The sequence below is a fragment of the Streptopelia decaocto genome, assembly GCF_964273445.1.
Source record: "Streptopelia decaocto genome assembly, chromosome: 1".
In the NCBI taxonomy this organism is placed as follows: Eukaryota; Metazoa; Chordata; class Aves; order Columbiformes; family Columbidae; genus Streptopelia; species Streptopelia decaocto.
In genome coordinates, this window is record NC_138663.1 from 172,924,942 (window position 1) to 172,945,682 (window position 20,741).

The following is a 20,741-nucleotide window of genomic DNA, read 5'->3' on the forward strand; positions in this document are numbered from 1 at the left end:
TGTTTTGACTCAGGAACATTTGTTTAATAGGAATTTTACTGTAAACTATATAAGCTCATTAAGAGACTTACTTATGGAGATATGTTCTGAAAAAATGATGTAAATGAACATAGTTTTTAAAGAAAATGAAGGAACTGTAGCATGGGTATAGCTCAGACATAATGAAGAAAAGCACTTTTTAGTATTCTCGGTGTAATATGGCTGCAGTTCTGACAACTCAACTGGCACTGAATTTTACAAAATTAATTGAGATGCGATTATACAAGCAGAATTAAGAAATTGTTCTTTTGTCTCTAGATTAGTTTAATGGTATCTCTGACATCTATGTCTTGTGAAATTTATCAAGCATATATTTTTGTGTAGAATGGGGACAAAATAAAAATATAATCAAGCTTACTCAGCACCTAATTTAAGCACTTTCTTTTGCTATATACTTCGGTTATTCAGAGTCATGTAGTTTAAGTTAGGAGAATGAGTTGCCAGATTTAGGTCCTATTTCTGCAAAGAGAAAAGTACTTCAAAAGGTCTTTTCAAGTTAGTTAAGCTACTTATTTACATAATAGCACTTATACATAAGGTATCTACCACAAATTCGCAACAAATTCAGTTTAACCTAAATTTTATTTTGGTCTGAACTATGTTGAAAGAAAATTTGAAAACACAAAAGTGAAAAGAAACATAAATTGGTTATAGTGCTTAATAAAATAAGATGCATTTCAACTTAAATTTAATGTTTACTTAGATAGCTATAATTAACCTAATTACAGAATGAATTTCATTTTTCTGTACAAAAATAGTCTTAATTATATTTCTTAACTAACATTGCATTTTTAGATATCGTAGTATATGTCTGCATTTTCATTTTGGTCTTATATGAATTACTATGTGGATTATAAGATTTGTAGCTTTTTGATTTTTTTCCCCCATTTTTCATTAGTTGCTTAAAGTAGGCAAATTATTTCTCTCTCTTTTTTTTTATTCAAAAATCATGGGGAAAATGTTTACTTTGCCACTTGTCATTTTACAGAGGTTAATCTAGTGTTAAGAAAATAATACCCGGGAAATAGGACTGAATGTTTAAAAACACAACTATGTGATAGAATTTACATTTTAGAGTCTTCCACTTACTTTGAAGTGTGGAAAACTAGAATAATTTTGAAGTATTAATTTTTTGAAAGATAACTTGTCAATAGCAGGCTCACTCCAGTAAGTCCCTTCCACATTTCACAGAATCTTCCTTCCTGGTTATGCTTGAAACGCACAGCCATTTGGGTATTGTGGATAGTGTAGCTGTCTGCGGTTTTATTCAATGACTGCTGGAACCATTATATACATATAGATGTATTATATATATATATATGTATTATATATATATTATAATGGAAAAACTTTATTCAACTGCATTTTCAAGAGGTTACAATGAATTAAACTAACATCTTCTGGAAGGACAATGAAGATCTAGATGCAACCATTTTAAATACGTAGAGACAGATGTAATTGCCATCCATGGATTCCCTTTTTATCAATGGACAGAAATGCACACCTCTAGAAAGTGAGTCAGGTCTTCAGAGAACTGAATCACTTTGTGCAAATGCTTCTCTCTGCATTAATAACAGAAAGAGGTTAAGATGATGTCATATGCAACTTGAGCACAGCAATTAAGTTGCTTATTTTATGAGTGATTCCATTCACTTCCATATGCATTACTCTTAATTCCATTCTGTTGTTAAATGAAAATAAAGGACTTAGATGGGTAGATAACATACTTAGATATACAATATTTATAAAAGTAAAACTATATAAATAGATGTGTTATATATACAAATAAAACACATTACGTACAGTTGTACAGATAGCACAATTCATCATACATGTGTATATGATGAATTGTGCTTCTATTGAGTTGTGTATTACTAAAGCTAATATCCTTACTTCGATAAAATCACAAGGTATCATAGCTGCCCTCAATATGTGATACGTATTTATCACAAGTCAGAAGATCAAGCTTTTACTGAAATTAGAGAGTGATCAGCAAAAGAAAAAAAAAAGAAAACAACAACAACAAAAACCAACCAACCAACCAAACAAAAAAACACACCCCACTCTTTGATTTAGAAACATTTTAAAAATCAGGAAAATCAAATGTAATTCAACTTGACTGGTTTCATTTTTTCTGCTATTGGTCAGGCATATGGCAGCTTCACAAAAAGTTTACAGAACCATATAGTGTTGAAATAAATATTGTTCACCTCGGTGTCACTGCATTCTGCCAGTATTTCTCATTTTGAATAATACCTTTTTTGTCACATTGTATCCTACCTTTTCTCACATGCAATTTCTAGAAATTACTCACCAAAGTTTGACTTTATGGCAATAATTGACAGAATCTTCCAAATTCAGACTTAAGTTGTTTTTGACTGACAGCAGGTTCATGTTTGGGGCATCTTAATAGATAAAAAAATGTGACCATGTCAAAAATGATGCTGTCTCAGCAGGTTACCTGTAAATCAATTCAACTAAATATTTTGATCAGGTACCATAAATATTTAGGTGTGAGAGATAAAAGATAGTAAATTATTGTGACCATGGAATGCCATATAAAATAAAATAAATATTTTATTATAACCATCCATCACCACCTTTTGGGAATAAAGACCTTTTTAGGTGCAAAATGAAGAGATATGTTACAAAAAAGATTCATGCTGAAAATAACTAGTATTCCAAATACCTGAACACTGACTGTGTTTTGGTGTCGTTAAGTGATTTAATCAAATTTAGAAGGTTCATTTGAATTCTTTGTGGAATTTTTATTTGTTAGATTGTGCTGCTAAAATCAAAAGTATGGTAGGAAAAAATGCTGGTTTTGAGGAAATAAGATTAGATGAAAGAGCACTCTTCATAGGAGTAGCTTCAGTGGACTTGAAAATGGATGAGTTCCATTCCATGCTGAAGATGATTGCAAATTTATAAAGACATGCTGTCTGCTCTTTGTGTGCCATAAAGTCTGTCTAAATAACGATATCCTCTCAGGGAGAGAATCTGCTGTTCTGGCTGCCTATGTATTATTATGTTTGGACTATCTCCATTTGCAAATGTTGACTTTTCATCTCTGACCAAAGACTGAAATCTGCATGAGAGATGTGTAAAACATTTAATCTTTATTTATTTGTTAACAAAAGATTTTTTTTTTATGCCAAGTCCTGTTTGCACTTGTTTTCTCCTGCTCTTTCTGGAAGGCGACTGTCTGCATCCACAATGTGACACTTAAGCTGAGAATACAAATTGCGGTCATTTTCAGGGTTTTATTTGTTTGTTTTTAATGATAGAATGCATTAAACCAAAGTAACAATTCCAACTATTATTTTGTATCTTCTGTATTTTTAAAGGGTATGGTATAATTGGCTATATTTGTCAGAGAAAGTTTATACAGATTACAGTTTTGTGTTAATATTTGCTGATACATAGATTTTTAAGACCAGAAAGGACCACTAGATTATCTAATGAACCTACATTTTTTACTACAAGCTATAAAGTATCACCCAGTTAAATTCTGGAAAAAAAAAAATTAGGTTGGCAGAGAGATCTGAACATGGACAATATGCAAACCATTATAAGTAACAGAGCTGGATTTCTATGAGAAGTGAAGAGCACTGAATCATCCAGGTTTGAGCTGTTCAGTGTATGGCTCAACACCACTTCAGACTATGACTGCTTTGCATGCCTCCTGTGACATATTCCTACACCCTTCACTACATGGACCATGCCCTTGTGATTTCAAATAATATAGTAACATGCTTGCAGAATGATCACAAGTCTAACAGTCAATTCATCTATCTATTCATAAAGACTAGACAACGCTAAACAAACTTGACAACTGGTATCCCACAAGCTCAGCAGTCACATAAGGTGTCTTCAGTAGAGATCAGGAAATGGCCTGCTTGCTACTTCCTGTGGACAACTGAAGGCTAGAATTTGGTTAAATCTCTGTGACTTTTCATGCAACCAAGAGGAACTACCACTAGGCTATAAAAATGTATTTCTTGCTATGAGATGTCACTAAGAGTTAAGTCAATAAATTCAGTATTAAATAATTTCTGTTATGAAAAATGCAGAACTAAACCAGAAATGTAATAACACACAGCTAAACTAATTTTAAGCGTGGGTTCAGATGGCAAGGGCAAATAGATGTACATGTGGCCTGCCTATAGACTGAACTTTCCATTTCCAAACAAGCTGTTTTGGAAGACTTCATGGGATTGTTAACAACTCTAAACTACTAAACTCTGTTGAAAGTCCTTATATGCTTTCTCTAAGTGTATTTGCTCAGACATCGCAGCATGCCAGCTTAGTCTTGAAGCACCTGCTCTGCATCTAGCTATACAGTAGATAAAGCAATCAATTTGTTCCCATCTGCAGAAATGGGCCACAAAATTCCTTCCAAGAAATGTGTAGACAAGCATGTCTACGAAATCAAAGGCTTTATGCTCAAAAGTGTTGAAAAATTAATTCAATTTATTGGAAGGTGTCAACTTTTGGAAGATATCTTGCCTTGGAAAATGCAAGGAACTAAAAATTTGTCTAGGCTGCCAGTGCTTCAAAGTGTGGACTACATGGTACATGACTATTTCCTGAGCATGCACACATGGAAATGCATACAGATTTGTACTATGTATGCCAATGCAGAAAAAGTAGTTGGAAATGGGCACAGAAAGCTAGGCCAGATAAAAACAACATATTGACAACAGTCATTACTGATGGAGGTCTAACTTCTAAATGGCAATAGTATTAAACTTCTAGGAAAGATACACTAAAAAAAACACACCAAAAGAAACTAAGAAAATCTAAGTAGCACTCCTTTTCGTAGTAGTTTTTTCACTGAAGCAGCTATAGGTGAAAGGTACTCAAGACAGGAAATATGAAATACTTTTTAATAGTAATCATTTGGTTATCAGACACTTTTTTTACTGCAGATCAGTAATTTCAGCATTCCCTAAGTGTGTAAGAAAACATGGTAGTCTCCTTCTCTGCAGGAGGGATTACAGAACTGTTTCTCATTTATTAGGAGAGCTGTTGTTACCAAGGTTCATTCTTGCGTGTCTGTAGGAGAGAGTAGCCAGAATCCATCAGGAAGAAAAGGAAACTTGGATCTGAGCTTTCCAGAAATGTCCTAAACCACAAGTGTTCCCTGCATAATGTTTGATACAAAAGGCATGTTCTCTTTCTGCCAATAGGTATAAACTGGAGCGGGGGAGAAATCAGCCTCCTGCTCTGCTATATTGTTCAAAGCTACAGCCTGTTGTTATATGTCAGTTACACTCTTAACATGCCAAGCACATTTAGATATTCAAGATATGAACAGAAGGGAACAATTACTTTCCTAACTCTGGGAATATTTAGGTATGAAGCAACCTCAGTAATAAGAAGATTGAGGCAATTCTGTGTAGAAGCAGAATTTCAAGCAGTTCCATAACCTTGCATTTCAAAATACATCCTCCCATGGAGTCAAAGAAGTCATGCATGACTTTTGAAATTATAGTTTGGATCTTAGACACCTACATTTATGTGGAACCTATCTGGATCACTTAAGTACTTCACAGAATTATGTAGAAAAACCTTATTCTGCCAGGCTTTCCTGCCTTTTCAGAAAATATTTCAGCTGTTGCATTTCTGTATTCCAGACAGTACCTCCCACACACCCTTACCCTGTGCTACCACTGACTTCTTCTCCCTCCTGTTATTGTGTTAATTAACAGCTCTGGCAGCCTATCTCTGCTAAGTAATGCAGATATAAGTTAACCTTACAGTATTATTTGGTTCAGTAGTGATGAAAACCAAGCTTGGGCCAAGAGAGGGAGCAGGAACAAGCAAGGGTTTCTTGATCTGTACCTGAGTACAGAGGATGCAACTCCAGGATGGAATGAGAGAAGCAGCAGGTTACAAGGTGTTGCTGGTAAGTCTACCAAAACTGGTAGCAGCAAGGATAGGAATCCAGGGACTTTGGAACAAGGTGGTTTGGGGATACAATGTGATTTTATTAGCACTGACTGTGCCATGTGGAATGACCATGCAATAAGACACTAAAAATATATTTTTTTAGTCACTGAAGAATCTTGCTCTTAATTAACCACACCAAGAAAGCACATCCAGCACAGCATGTATGTGGCTTTGTAGTCTTGGATTTTTTTTTTTTTTAACAGACTAAAAGAAGAGTCTTTTTCATTTATTTAGCTGATACTTAAGAGAAAAAAAAAAAAAAAGTCAAAAGCATCTTTTCATTATAAACTCTTTTCTAGTTTTTATATTTATTATATTCAGTAGTTGCAAAACCTCTATGATATGGGATAATGCCATTTCAATTCCAATATACATGGGAAAGGCTGTCAAAACATGTGGTCTCAGAAAGGTCATTTAGTAAGTTACCCATGAAAACTTAGAAAAGTTTTCTGTACTTGAGGTTAAATAGAGCTGAAAATGTTGTTGCTGTTTTTTTCTTTTCTTTTTTTTTATTTTTAAGATGTCATATGAAAAGTTAAATAAATAAATTTGTCTGAAACACAACTATAGCCATGTTCAAATCCACTACTCTTAATGTTAGTGCCCTCAGACAGTGAGTAGCCATTCATTTATATATATATATATATAATTTTTTTTTTCAGACCAAAAAGTCTTACTTAGTGGAACTTACCTTGTCTTAACTCTTTCAGAACTGAAGAATGGATTTTCTGGCTTTAAGAGATTTTTAAAGAAGCAGGTTGAAAAGTGGCTAGTCAACACACCAGAAGCTAGTTGTAGTAGTAAGTTAATCAATGAAACAGCAGCTTAGCTTCTGAGGACAAAAAGATAAAAGTTCACACAGAAATTCCAGCATTAGGGTATGACCAGCTCTTGAGTGGCATGTACTATTTTCCTTCTTACACCTGTCTGCTTTTGAGTAGGCAAGTCATGCATCTGCTTGACAGCTATTAACATAATATAATAACAACAAAAGAGCGTTTTTGGGTAAGTTCTGATATAAATATTTACAAAGACAATTTAAGGGAGTGTTTGTTATTCACTTTTGTGTTTGCTTTCAAAACATTTAACTCCAGAGACAGATGGCTTATACAGTTTTATCAACACTTGTGTCATTACATATTCAAGCAGCCAAGACTGATAACCAGCCTCACGTATTATGGATTGTTCAGAGAACAAATACTTTGAAAAAAAAATCCCCACATATCAATAAAGTATTTCAGTGTGGAAAAACTTGATACAGAAATTTCAGTGACAGTTTTATGAAGAGAAAGGAAACAAATTAATGCAATTATAAAATTAAAGCAGCGGGAACAGGTTTTTAAGTGGTGTCATTGTATGTGGTAATGAAACAACTTTAGAAAATTGGGTGAAAGCTATTGTTCAGCAGTGGTGGAAGAGAAAGATAATTACCATTAAGGCAAGATTATGCTTTCTCAATACAAAGCAGCTAACCCTTCAGTGTAAGCTACCCCCAGAAGGTCTCTTTCCCATCATGTTGCTCATGATCATTTCACTTTATGCTACTGAATAGCAACCTGAATAATGAGTCTTAGAAAAGAGTAAACTCTTTACACTTGAGAACATAATTACACAAAACAGAAACTGAAAAAAACTGGTATTGTTGAAAGACTTTTTTTTTTTTTTGGTAGGTGAGATCCCTTTTCCCCAAATCTGTTTTTCATCTTTTTTCCATGCCTCACAGTAGGACATTTAAATCATGTTTATCACCATTGTTAGCAATAATATTTACAAAAACATTATGCTAATATCTAAGGGCTTTAATTAGAGATCAAGTGTGACAGACACCACACACATTGTGAGGGAAGCTGTCTTTTTCCTGAATCAGTAGGCATGGTCATTCAACAGTAAAATATATTATTTCAACAATCTCCATTTCTAAAAAAAATAATTTGTGGATTTCTTTTTCTCTTATCATGGCTTAAACCACAAGTGATTGAAATAATAATTGTTAATTATATATTAGATGAAGTCTTAAGTCCAAGGCATTTTGTAAACTCAAAACTCACAATATTTTAATAATGCAAGTAAATATTCCCTGTATTTTATAGGTTAGAAAGCATGAGTCAGAGTACTGGAAAATATTCATACTCACTTGAATAGAAGTCTGAACCTGTTCTCAATTCTGAACATGCATTTTACTAACAGATTTTTGTATACAGGCATATGTAGAGATGTGTGCAGACTTACACTATACCTCACAGCTATTTGAACAGTTATACAGCTAAAAGAAGTGTCCTACTGGTGATCTTCTGGGATTCTCAGTCCTTTCCTAAAAGGAGAGGGCCTCATTCTGTTTACAGCTGTCACTTGGTACAACCTACATCCATTAAAACATTGTGACTGGCCTGCTACAGAGACTGCTGTAGTCCTGCCTTTGATTTAAGTCTCTGCATGGGGAAGGTTGACTGGAGGAGGACTTACACACAATAATTAATTGTTACGATATTCCTATCTGCTGCTTACATATATCTGAATATTTGGGTCCTTTCCAGAAAGTTTATCGACTTAAAGTTGGCTAAAGCAAAGGATTTTTAAAATTCATTCTGAGTTCAAGAGTGTTAACTGCCTAGAACTGTTACTAAAGGAAGCAAAACACATGAAGTAAATCTTCCGAAGAGTTTGGCATGTAGCCACATACATATTTAGTCCTAAGTTAAACCAGATTATTACTAATTTAAATTCTAAATAGAAATAAATGTCTTATCTCTTTAAATTTATTTAACTAGATAGAAAAAGGCACTTATCCTGTTCAGAACTATAGTACCGAAGGCTCTTCCACTAACTTTTTATGTCACTGTAGACTGCAAGCACAGAGTGAGTGCACTGTATTTCTTGAAATGTGTCATTCTGTGATGAAGGGTTTTCTTTGTGTTTTGAAAGTTTTAATCCCTGATAAACCTCTCTTATTTGGTCAGCAAGATAGTATTGTACTGTGAGAGTAGCCAAGCTGAAAATAGTTCTATGACTTCCCAATTTTTTCTCTGTAAATGGGAAAAGACTTAATTGAAATTAAATTTCTGTTGCCAGGAAAAAAATAAAAATCCAGTTTTAACCTATCAAACAACCTTTAGAAATGTTAACACTATACCATGAATATTTCCTTATTACTGTCTTTTTTTGTACTAAGTAGCTGCCTTAGTTTGATTATGACTTCATACTACAAGATTCAAATAAGAGCTTTACATTAAAAAAAAAAAAATCTCTTCCAGGCAGTTATCACAGTTCTCATTTTAGAATCAAGGTTCTTGGTTTTCATTGAAATTTCTGCTAAGTTCCTACTTTACAGACACTTTTTCTTTTTTTCTTAATGGCTATGGCTTAATTATTTCATCTTGTCTTGACCTAAATGGAAAGTAACATGGTTTCTATACATTGTTCATGTTCTAGTTATCAGCAGTGGGACATTTTCTTATATGGGGAATGCAGAAGCACCTTTTATTATGGTTTATTATATTCTGTCGCATCAACAGTGTACCTTATATTGTCCAGAGATTAAAAAAAAAAAAAAAAAGAGCTACTCGGAGATAAGATTATTAACTAATTACACTGCAATATGTAGAAACATACCTCATTGCATTTTCTGTATGTGTGTGTAAAAGCAGTGGGTTAGTAATCTGAGGAGTTTAACACCGTAAGTCTTTACGTGCCAGTTTAAAAAAAAAAAAAAAAAGAGGAAGAGAGAAGGAAGACAGGCAGGCAGGCAGGAAGGAAGGAAAGAAGGAAGAAAAGAAGGAAGGGCTCCCTCTCCCCAGAAAAAGAACTCCACAAACCAAACCAACCAACCAACCAACTAACCAAAACAACCACAAACCAAATCAAAATAACAATAAAAACCACAAAACACATCTGAGAAAGAATAGCCATTTCCATAGAATCAATTGGAGTAATTTCAGTATTCAGAAAAAGATCTGTTACTAAGTGTAATTTATGGTCTATACATGGAGTACAAGAGAATGAAATATTATTTGCCATTGTAGCACAGTAACCTTTGTTAGAGTGCCCTCACTTAGTATTTTGGTCTCAGTTTTATTATTATAAAGATACACTTTGCTGATACATTTTTCTTCTGATTAGTACTACTATTTAAGATGCTTCATAACTTCACTATTCACGCCTACCTGTTAAGGTTCTTTCTCAGTCTACAATTTCCTTCCTGTCACTGGACTGTTTAATCAAAGAAAAAGATATCCTTAACTCTTCAAAATGTCTACAGTCCGTTGATTTACTCTGAAATCAAGAAAAGACATCTCAAAATTCTTGCTCGAAATTACAATACAGTTAGCAAAGAATCATATCTCAGATATTGCGAAATATCTAACAAAGACACAGAAAGTGATTTCACTGTTTTTTTCCTGGGTTGCCCTTCCTCATGCATCCAGTCAGATCAGATGGGCAAATTCAGCCATTTAGAAATGCAGTAGAGGATTTTAGTGCTGCTGAAGACATGGGTGACCTGTCTGCTTGATTGCAAGATGCCTGCAGCTGGCCAGCTGTGTCCTCAATAGTGTGTAAAAATTATGTGGTTATTTAATATGCATAGTAATTCAGCAGACTTAATTTTTGTCTCCTGCGGTCTTCAATGCCTGACTTGCAAAGAATTATGAGACCAGTTCTTTATCCAGCACAAGATTCACATAAGCCTTCTTTTATTTACCCCTCGATTTTTATAGCTGCACAGTAGCTATCTCAGATGTGTTTAATAGTCAGAAGAATTATAGATTTTATTCTCTTTCCTGTTACAATGTTTTGAAGTGTTTCATGGTTTCATACTAAATCCAGCAAAGTGTAACTTCTCCTTTAATTGCTGGGAATGTTCATCAGTTTTATTTACTGGGTAGATGTCTAGAACTATGCACCAACCTGAGTCTGTAAAAGAGCAGATATTAGAATAATTCTGCATACAGAGCTTTCCTTTGGGCAAGTCAATTTTTGGATAGTATAGTTGCTTCTCAGTTTACAGTAGGCTGTTAGTTCACCAAGGCTCTGCAGCAGTAAAGTGAGTTGAAAGTCGAAGAGAACCCATCCAAACTGTAGGTCTTTACAAGCAGCATTAATCTCATGCAGAATCTGCAAGGGTATGTTTATTTCCTTGAACATTTTCACCTAGCTAACTCCATTTTCTTAGTGTGACTGAAAAAAATTATTCAAGTTTATTCACATCAGGATATGAGAATGATAACTTAGGGATAACTGAACTGTATTTCCACTTTTAGAAACTATGCAGGTAGCATATACAGGGAGTAACTACTCTCTAACAGAATGAAAATGTATCTAGGAACTACCAGAACAATGTTTTGTTGCAGAATCATTGATAATTTTCTCAGGAGGTATATGTATACATTTAATGCCAAATATCACAATTTAATATTATGTCTTTTTTTTTTTTTTCTTTTCTTTCTCCCTCTTTCTGTTTATTTTTCTTCTACAGATGGGCCTCTTGGGCCACGAGGATTAGCTGAAGCTACGGAGATGTGTACTCAAGAATGCCTGGTTTTGGGTCACTCAGACAACTGTTGGATGCCTCCCAGCTTGGGCCCATACCAACAGCCAAAGTCTCCTCTCTCCACCTTTGCACCTCAGAAAGAATGGGTTAAGAAGGACAAACTAGTTAATGGACACACATTGACCAGGACCTGGAAAGAAGATAGCAACAGAAACCAGTTCAGTGACCGAAAGCAGTATGGTTCCAGTGAGGGCCATTTCAACACTGGCAACCACATGACTGACATCCCTCTGGCCAACTTGAAGTCTTATAAACAGGCCTCAGGAGCTGTTGAGAGTCCAAAGGAGCACCAGCTATAAGAAATGGTTACTTTGGACCAATGACTTTAGCCTACTTAGACTTGCTAATACTGTGTGTGTGTCAGAGCTTTATGTACTGAGTAGACCTCTAGAACTATGCTTCACCTAGCAGAGATATGCATATCTTTAAGTTAGCACCGTGGAAGGTATGATGTCCTGCAACATGAAAGAGTGTTTCTACTAGTTGTGTGGTTTTGTTAAATAGACATAATTAAAATCTGCAGAGATCTCTCCAGTTTGCAAATACCCTTTTTGTTTGTTTGTTTTTTGACCCTGGACTGCTGCTATGAACAACAGAAGATGCATTGGGAGACTGAGAGAGCAAGAAAGTTCAGTGGATTACAATGATTGGAAAACATATCCAGTTAGAAAATTGTGCTTTTATTGTCATTGATCTATGCTGGGACTGCTATACTTGAGATCATATTGCAAACAAAACAAATGAAACTGTAAACATTAAACCTATTGTGCTATTAACAATGTTAGTGGACACTTATAAGTCAAACAGTGTTCAAATACTTGTAAATAGAAACAATTATTGCTTAAAATTTTTGTGTACTTATAACGTTCACTTGAAAAGATACTGTAGCACATTTCTGTGTTTCACAGTTGCTTTTTACTTTCCTTCATTTGTTTCCTGTTGTTTTGTTTTTATTTTTGGTGGTGGTGTTTCTGTGTTAGTGATCTGTCTGACACACAATGTTCCAAGGAACTCAAAACCGTTGTGTTAAAAGTAAAAAAAGAGGTTATGTCATGGGAAGGAAGGTTTCTTATAGAAAAGAAAAAGCAAAAAAAGAAAATCTTTCTATGTAGTAGCAAATAATGCCAGCATTCAGGTAGAATTTCTTCCTTTTTTTTTTTTTTTTTTATGTATACGAAAAAAATGAAAGTGCTTGTGTAAGGGCTTAAAAAATTTAGCCTTTTTATTTTTTTTTTCCTAAACTTACATTATGTTTCATATAACAAGGAAACTGTAAAACAAAAGAAGAATTTAAATTTGTGGTAGTGGGTGAGAGGGAAAGCCGTTCAGTTGGAATCCCTGATCAGCTGCAGTCTGTCAGCTCACATCGAACTGGAATATACAGAGGAAATTCTACAGGAGCAAAACACAATAAGCATGTTTAACCAATTGGGCAGGTGTGTGTCTATACCTAAGACAGTTTGTATTGCTGAAACAGCAGCGTTTGTGTTGATCTTCATCTGCGTTAATGTTGTAGTAACACAAGTGTTTTTAGACCATAGCCACAGAATATTTAATGTGTTGTGCCTTTATGATGTAACAGAGCATTCTCCTGGTAGGCTAGTTGGGGGAATTAAAGGGTTAAATCTCTAATTATTGCTGTTTAACTGTTTGTTATCATAGTTGGTCAATGCCTGGCAGGTACCAGTATCAAGTCACCTCAGTAAAACCAGCAGAGTGACTCCTAATGTTAATAAGATCTAAGTTGCACGCAAAGCAAATCCAAATCCAAACATTTCTAGATGGCTTTTGGTAAGGCATGACAGATGATTTACACAAATAAATAGCATGTAAAAAAAAAAAAAAAAAAGAAAAAAAAAAAAAAAGGAATAAAAGTCCTTACAGAAAAAAGCAAAAGTTACTTATGCCACAGCGAAACATCAGTCTTAAAGTAACAAACTTAGCTAATCTGGAGGTGATTTTATTCTTACCAAAAACACAAGCTTGTTTTTTCTTCTTCTTTATTATTTTGTACATAGCAATTCACTTTTTTTTTTCCCCCCCTCACTTTTTTTTTTCCCCCTCCACACTATAAAAGGCATAAAAATGGGCTAGGGGTGCATTGCTTATTGCAGTACTTATGTCAGTTTGTGAGGGGTGTTTGATGACTTTGACAGAATAAATATCTAACCAGTTATCCTTGTTACTGCTTTGCCAGTTCAACGTTATTTAGTTATTCAGCTCTTGCAATAAATGTTCTGAATTCCTGATTGTGTTGTGTTAGTTCTTGGGCAGGCGCCTAAGGGACTTTATTCCTATTCATTTCTCTTTTTTTCAGTTATTGTTGGTTGGTTTGTTTCTTTATTTCATTCTGAATTTCCATTTATATTTCTAAGCATATCATGGTCCATTTCATTCATACAGATAAATATGGAATATACAACTAATGATACAGTCTGAGGGCCATATTCTGTCATTCCTATGGTAAATAGGAACTTAGTCAAAATGAGTTATTTGAACTGGGTAAAGTGTTACTTGGCACAAAGGTGACAGAATCTAGCCCAAATTTGTTAGGCATACTTAAGCACATGTAATAAGCCACCTTGAATGAGTCTTTGTAACAGTGCAGTGGTAGCATAGAGAAAAGTCAGCACTCACTACACCTCAGTCTTTCTTTTGAGAGTAGCCATGTCAAAATACATTAAATACTTTCTTACGAGGAACATGTGTGTGGTTATATAATCACTTTTGTTGCAGGAAAGTAAAACAAACAAACAAACAAAATAAAGCCCAATAACCTTGATAGAGAGATATTAATAAAAGTAAACTATTATTGAACGTGCTAAGTTTTAAAACCAGAAATAAAATCATTATTTGAAAACCCAAATAGCACTATTTTAAATTATAAGTACCTTTTTAAACAGAATATATTTGAAAAACAATCCGTCATAAACAAGAAGAAAATGATGTGACTATTGCTACAAAAAGAGCTATATTATCTTGCAACCTTCAATACGTCTTGATGTCATCAATCTTTGCAAGAAGAGCTCAAACAAATATGATTTAGATTTCCAGCAGGTGAAAATTTTCTCATCTCATTTTCTCAAATTCAGTGTACTTTTAGATTCTTCAGGCCTTACTGAACTTTGAAATATTTATTAAAAAAAATACAGGAGAGAAGGAGAGAAAGAAGGAGAGAAAAGAGGGAGGGGGGAAGGAAGGAAGGAAGGAAGGAAGGAAGGAAGGAAGGAAGGAAGGAAGGAAGGAAGGAAGGAAGGAAGGAAGGAAGGAAGGAAGGAAGGAAGGAAGGAAGGAAGGAAGGAAGGAAGGAAGGAAGGAAGGAAGGAAGGAAGGAAGGAAGGAAATATCTGCAGTACTGAGTACTGTATCATAATCCCATTTAAGACAAACTAATGTTTTCCAGAGACTTCCATGGAATCTGGATTTCTCACTAAACCTGTCTAGTAAGTGCCCATTCATTCACAACAATTTGGTTTGTCCAATCAGTAATACTAGTACTTCTCTCTAAAAAATATAAAATAAATAAAAAAGTTAAATCCTGGCAGGAATTCAGTCATATGTCCAATGAGGAGCTTTGAAAATATATTTTAAAATCCCACTGCGCAGAATGAGAAGGCTGATGAATATTGGTGACTACTCAAGTTTACTAGCTTGAAGCTAAAGATTGCTTAAAATTATTGATATCTTGGCATAATATGGATGCCACTCTGATGTCAGTTCTAGATTTTTTTTTCTTCAGCTAGAAAGAATGGGTGCCCTTTATTTATTTATTTCTTAATGCCCATATTTGAAGGACTGCTAAAAAGATAAGCCAAAGGTTTCTTCGATAGTCCTTTATTTTTACTGTCGCTGACAAAAGTTCTTTGTCCAAATGGAAAATGAAAAGCATACAGATATATTTATTTAGTCCTACTTAAACCTATGCTGTGCCAACTCTTACTAAAGGGAGCAGTCAGGACTCTTTCCTAAGAAACTGTCAAAAGGCAGACAAAGAAATATTATACATGGAGCAGAATTAAGTAGGATGCAAAAATATACATCACTTTTAACAAATAGTCATAAAGAAAACTATATTCACATTACTTGCTTAATGTGATTATTACCTTGTATCAAGTTATTAATAGGAACCATGATCAGAAAGAATTTTAATGACTTGAGCATGGAGTAGACTAAACTCTGATGGAGAAACTCAGGAAGCTTCGGATACATCAATGGCATAAAAGCAGGAGATGCATTATCTGTGTGAGAGTAAAGAATGGGAGTGATAAAGACTGATATAGCTGACATGAGAAAACAAACAAGTAGGTAAAAGAGGATCACAACATTGATTAGAAGTTTAATCTTGTGGTGTTTTGAAGAAAGAGAGGGACTAGTAGCTTTGATGAAAGAGAAGGACACAGTGAGAACAATAGGACATGGCAACAGGTGATGTTCTGGGACCCATGGGACTCAAGGCAAATGGCATGGGTGTAGGGGCTAATACCTTTAGAGAGTAGCATCTGATACTTCAGAAAAGGTTATGAAAGTATTCATGTTGGCATAAGAGCACTGCTGTGCTAGGTTAGCAGTTGGACTTGATAATCTTAAAGGTCTTTTCCAACCAAAATGATTCTAAGATTCTATGATTCTATATCCAGTTCAGTCAGAAGAATAACTACTCTGTGATGACTATTTCTTGTGACCACAAAATATTTACCTGATTCAGCTGGCGAAATTTCTTGTGGCATGTATCCTTGATGTAAAACAAGCACTGAGAGCTCTCTACAGTCCCTGTGCTCACATGTGCCATTACAGGCAGTGAAAACAACAAAGTATCTCTGGATGCTCAATTCTTTCCTGTTTAATATACTTCTTCAGCAGAATCGTGTTCCAAAGTCCAGACCTTATTTAATTTATGTGCCTGCAGTCCTTGCTGCCGTGATGAAAAACTTTGACATGGAGACCAATTCTAGAGCACGGCAAAGCGTTTCAGTATACAGAAAACAGTATACAACATCACACAGAGGTGTGAATCAGCTCAATATATTATGAACAGTTAAGGTCTAACTCAAATATTCGTTTTCTTAACTTGCACTGTTGATGACCTTAGTGAACACATCCATCAAATATAATTACCCCATAATCCAAAACCACTTTTTACTTTTCCTCTTGTTCCAAAAATACCTCTTATCGGTAGATGCTCCCTTGTAAAATTGTAAGATAAGCTTTTTCACACACTACTTGAGTGGATTGATTTTTTTCCAGTCTGTCTTCTCTGAAATATAATGCTTTATTTAACACAGCTTCTTATATCATAAACTATTTTTCTTGTGAGAGCCCATTTTATACTCTTTTCAACAAGTTGAGCATAGTAAGATTGTGACACAGAGGTCCGGATTCTGATCCTTTAGGTTTTATTGAATCTCTTATTGAGTAAAATGCCAGGATCTGTCCCATAATTACTAATAGGCATAGCAAGTCCTTTTAGTATGCAGTGGACTAGACAATGCTTGAGAAGAAGCAAATTTGTAATTTCCAGGTTTCTAAGACATAGTGTAGTTTATTTACAAACTGAAATTAATGCTAATAAAAGGAGGATTAGAACCTTTTTTTAATTTATACAGACACAGAGCTTCACTTGACACTAATGAAAAATATGTGCTGATACGTACACCCGTCCTGCCAAATACTGTGCAGCTCTTTTGAGACAGTGAGAGCACTTAATTTCTTTAGAACACAACAGTAAGCATCCTCTTGTAGGAGAAGCTCAGCATTTCACAGGACTGGGTCCACAAAAAGAAGAATATCATAGACATGTGTGTCATGTGCTAAGTTTTGAAGCTAGAATGCTTTACCTAACTGTGGTGTCTCATGACTTTAACTGAAGTTTTAAGTTTCTACTGCTACCTAATTGTGCAACAGAAAAAGTATGTCTTTAACTACCAGAAAGAATGTCAAATTCTCACTGAATATTATGAAAAGAAAGAACTGAAAGTATTGTCCCTCATTTTCAAAAATAAGTTTGTTTGGTTTTTGGTTGGTTGCTTTTGGTTGTTTTGAGTTTTTTGTTTTGGTTTTTTTTTTGTTTGTTTTGGTTTGGTTTTTTTTGTTTTGTTTTGTTTTTTTTTTTTACCACAGTCATTCTAAAATCCACCTGTTGTGCCTAGGTATTGCAACACATTCTAATATTGCATGGCATGTAAATAGATACCTTAATTACTCATAATGATACAATTATACACATATATATAGATTATATATATATACTTAAATATTATCAATCACATAATTACTCAGTATTATTTAATGGAATTTTGGGACTATGGATTTTGTTGTTTGATGTACTTTAAACTGTATGAAGCAGCATACTCTTAAGACTACCCTCACCAATGCTTTTAATTATTTATTCATTAAATAAAGTGCTTTCTTTTGCTTGTTATAATCCTGTTTGTACAACCATGTGATAATGTTAAAATGGGTAAGTACTGTACGGGAATTATAACTGTTTCTTTTCTTGTCTAAATATATACCTATAACAATATTTATTAGTGATCTGAGTTTTAAGAATGTGTCTTTTTATGTGTTTACTATCTTCTTGCATATGGTCAATATTTAAAAGAAAACTGAGATAATATTTTTTCATATAACTCTGAATGTCCCAATGGCTTTTAAATGTCTTTTTGCCTTTATTCACAAGTGAAATTAGGATGACATATGTACTTTAAGTCAGGCATAAAATAAATGCACAATACAGTACATAGGGTTTGCTTACTGTAGCTGTCATAAGTGAACCAACATTCTTCATTTCTCAGGTAAATATCTTTAACCATTAAGTCTCAAATGAGAGAGGAAGAGACTCTGCACTCAGAAGACAATGTTTAGAACAGCTGATTTAGCAAAAGATGAGTCAGAAATCTTATACATTAAAGAGTGTTTTTTCACATTTCATAGTCAGCTTCCATTTTTTTTTTGTAGAGAGGATCAACTAGAATGTGTACCTCTTCAAGGAGCTCAAATGTTTATTGTTGATAAAACTGGGAACTGTTTTTGCTAACCATTAGTTATAATCGTATCCAATGGGAATTTTCTTGATTATTTCAAAGAAACAGTATTTCACCAGCATTTAAATGTGCTGTAGACAGCAATAAGGTCTCCCCTCAACCTCCTTCAAAGGAAAAGCATCTTCTGCTTTCTTTTCATTCACTGTAATATTCCATACGAGATTCATCCCTGTATAGAGAGGTATTCTTTTATTTCTTTCAGGTAAGGAACTGAAAGTGGAATCTGTGTGGTCCTCAACTTCACAGACATTTTAGACATTTTGTCATATGGGTGCTAATAGAAAAGGTGGGTGTTTACCTTACTACTTCCCCAATGGAGAACAGGACAGGGAGTGTAGCAGAAAGGCAGGAATGGGAGGGCATAACAGAAAGTCGTATGTGTTAGGGAAGAAGTAAAAATTCAATGTAAAGAGTAAGTTTGAATTTGAGGGGAAAAATTATTATGAAAGCCCTTCACAATGTGTTCTCAGTCTTCATATCTCTGTAACACCATAAAAATAACCTTCCTATCTGTACAAATTTGTGTACACACATCACATTTAACACTACTTTCTTGTGAAAACGAGGTATCCAGAATTATGGCAAGTCTGTACTGCTTGTTGAATTTCTTTCATTTGGTATTCACATTCCTTCTAAGAAGAATTTTTTTGAAACATTGCTCTTCTGCCTTCCACATGTATATAGAGACCAGAAAAAATACCATGCCATTTCAGTAACCAAGCACTTAATTGGGTTAGTGAATTTTTAATATCTAATGCTTCTAAAATCATTAGAAACATAGAATCGTAGAATTGTTTCAGTTGGAAGAGACCCTCAGGATCATTGAGTCCAACCATAACCTAACCTAACTCTAGCACTAAACCCTGTCCTTGACAAGCTCATCTAAATGCCTTTTAAACACCGCCAGGGATGATGACTCCACCACTTCCCTGGGCAGTCTGTTCCAACACCTGACAATGCTTTCCAGGAAGAATTTTTCCTAATACCAAAGCTAAACCTCCCCTCGTGCAACTTGAAGCCATTTCCTCTTGTCTTATCACCGCTTGGGAGAAGAGACCAACACCCTCCATGCTACAATCTCCTTTCAGGTAGTTGTAGACAGCAATAAGGTCTTCCCTCAACCTCCTTTTCTCCAGGCTAGACAGCCACAGCTTCCTCAACCGCTCCTCATAAGATTTCTGCTCCCGGCCCCTCACCAGCTTCATTGCTCTCCTCTACACTCTCTCTAGTATTTCAATGTTCTTATGATGAGAGGTCCAAAACTGAACACAGAATTCAAGGTGGGGCCTCACCAGTGCCAAGTACAGTGTCACAATCAATTCTCTAGTCCTTCTGGCCATACTGTTTCTCATACAAGCCAGGATGCTCTTTGTATTTTGTCCACCTGGGCACACTGCTTGCTCATATTCAGCCAGCTGTCAATCAACAACCCAAGATGTGTTTTTGCCAGGCAGCTTTCCACCCACTCTCTCCTGGGCCTGTAGTGCTGCTTGGGGTTTTTATGACCCAAGTGCAGGACCCAGCACTTGGCCTTGTTAAACCTCGTACAACTGGCCTCAGCCCAACAATCCAGCTGGTCCAGATCCCTCCGTATGGCCTTCCTACCCCCATCAGATCAACACTCCCACCCAATTTGGTGTCATCTGCAAATTTACTAAGGGTGCACTCAATCCCTTCATCCAGATTAGCTACAGACAGCTTGCAAATAACCCATAAGCCTGAACGAATAAGAAATTTTCTTTTGCCAGATCTAACAGAGGGGAAAAAAAAAGGGTCAATACACAAAGGATTACGCTCCTGATAAACAATTCTGACACTTCTACCCCGCCCGCCCCAGCCCTGCATAAGTGCACAGTTGATAAAGATGCAGGTTTGACGTCATAAAATGATCAGTGGATTTCTTTTCATGTGCAACATTTTGGAGAAAGCTCTGGGTTGTGAAGATGTTTGTGCTTTCATCTGTTATTTAAATTAACCCAATGTAAGATTAAAGATCTTCAGTCTTATAAAACCAGAAATCCTATATTACATTAATAGAAAAATTAATTATATATTTTTTTTCTATTGCAAGTCACTGTTTAATCATTAGGTAACAAACATTAGATCCTTCTTAGTACTGGGCAAGGAGATTGTTTCAAGAGAGCGTTCTTCAAATTTACATG

The 20,741-nt window shown here is 35.0% G+C and overlaps 1 protein-coding gene across 3 annotated transcripts in view; it reads left to right on the top strand.

The window, feature by feature from the left end:
* Positions 1 to 11,838, top strand: part of PCDH9 (protocadherin 9) — a gene marked incomplete at both ends in the record, with an annotated part of 671,582 nt that extends 659,744 nt beyond the window's left edge. For all 3 annotated transcript variants that reach the window (XM_082066038.1, XM_082066037.1, XM_082066039.1), the window contains one exon: positions 11,465 to 11,838. In XM_082066038.1, the coding sequence (XP_081922164.1) occupies positions 11,465 to 11,838 (374 nt within the window). The remainder of the gene's footprint in view (positions 1 to 11,464) is intronic.
* Positions 11,839 to 20,741: the final 8,903 nt, after the last annotated feature.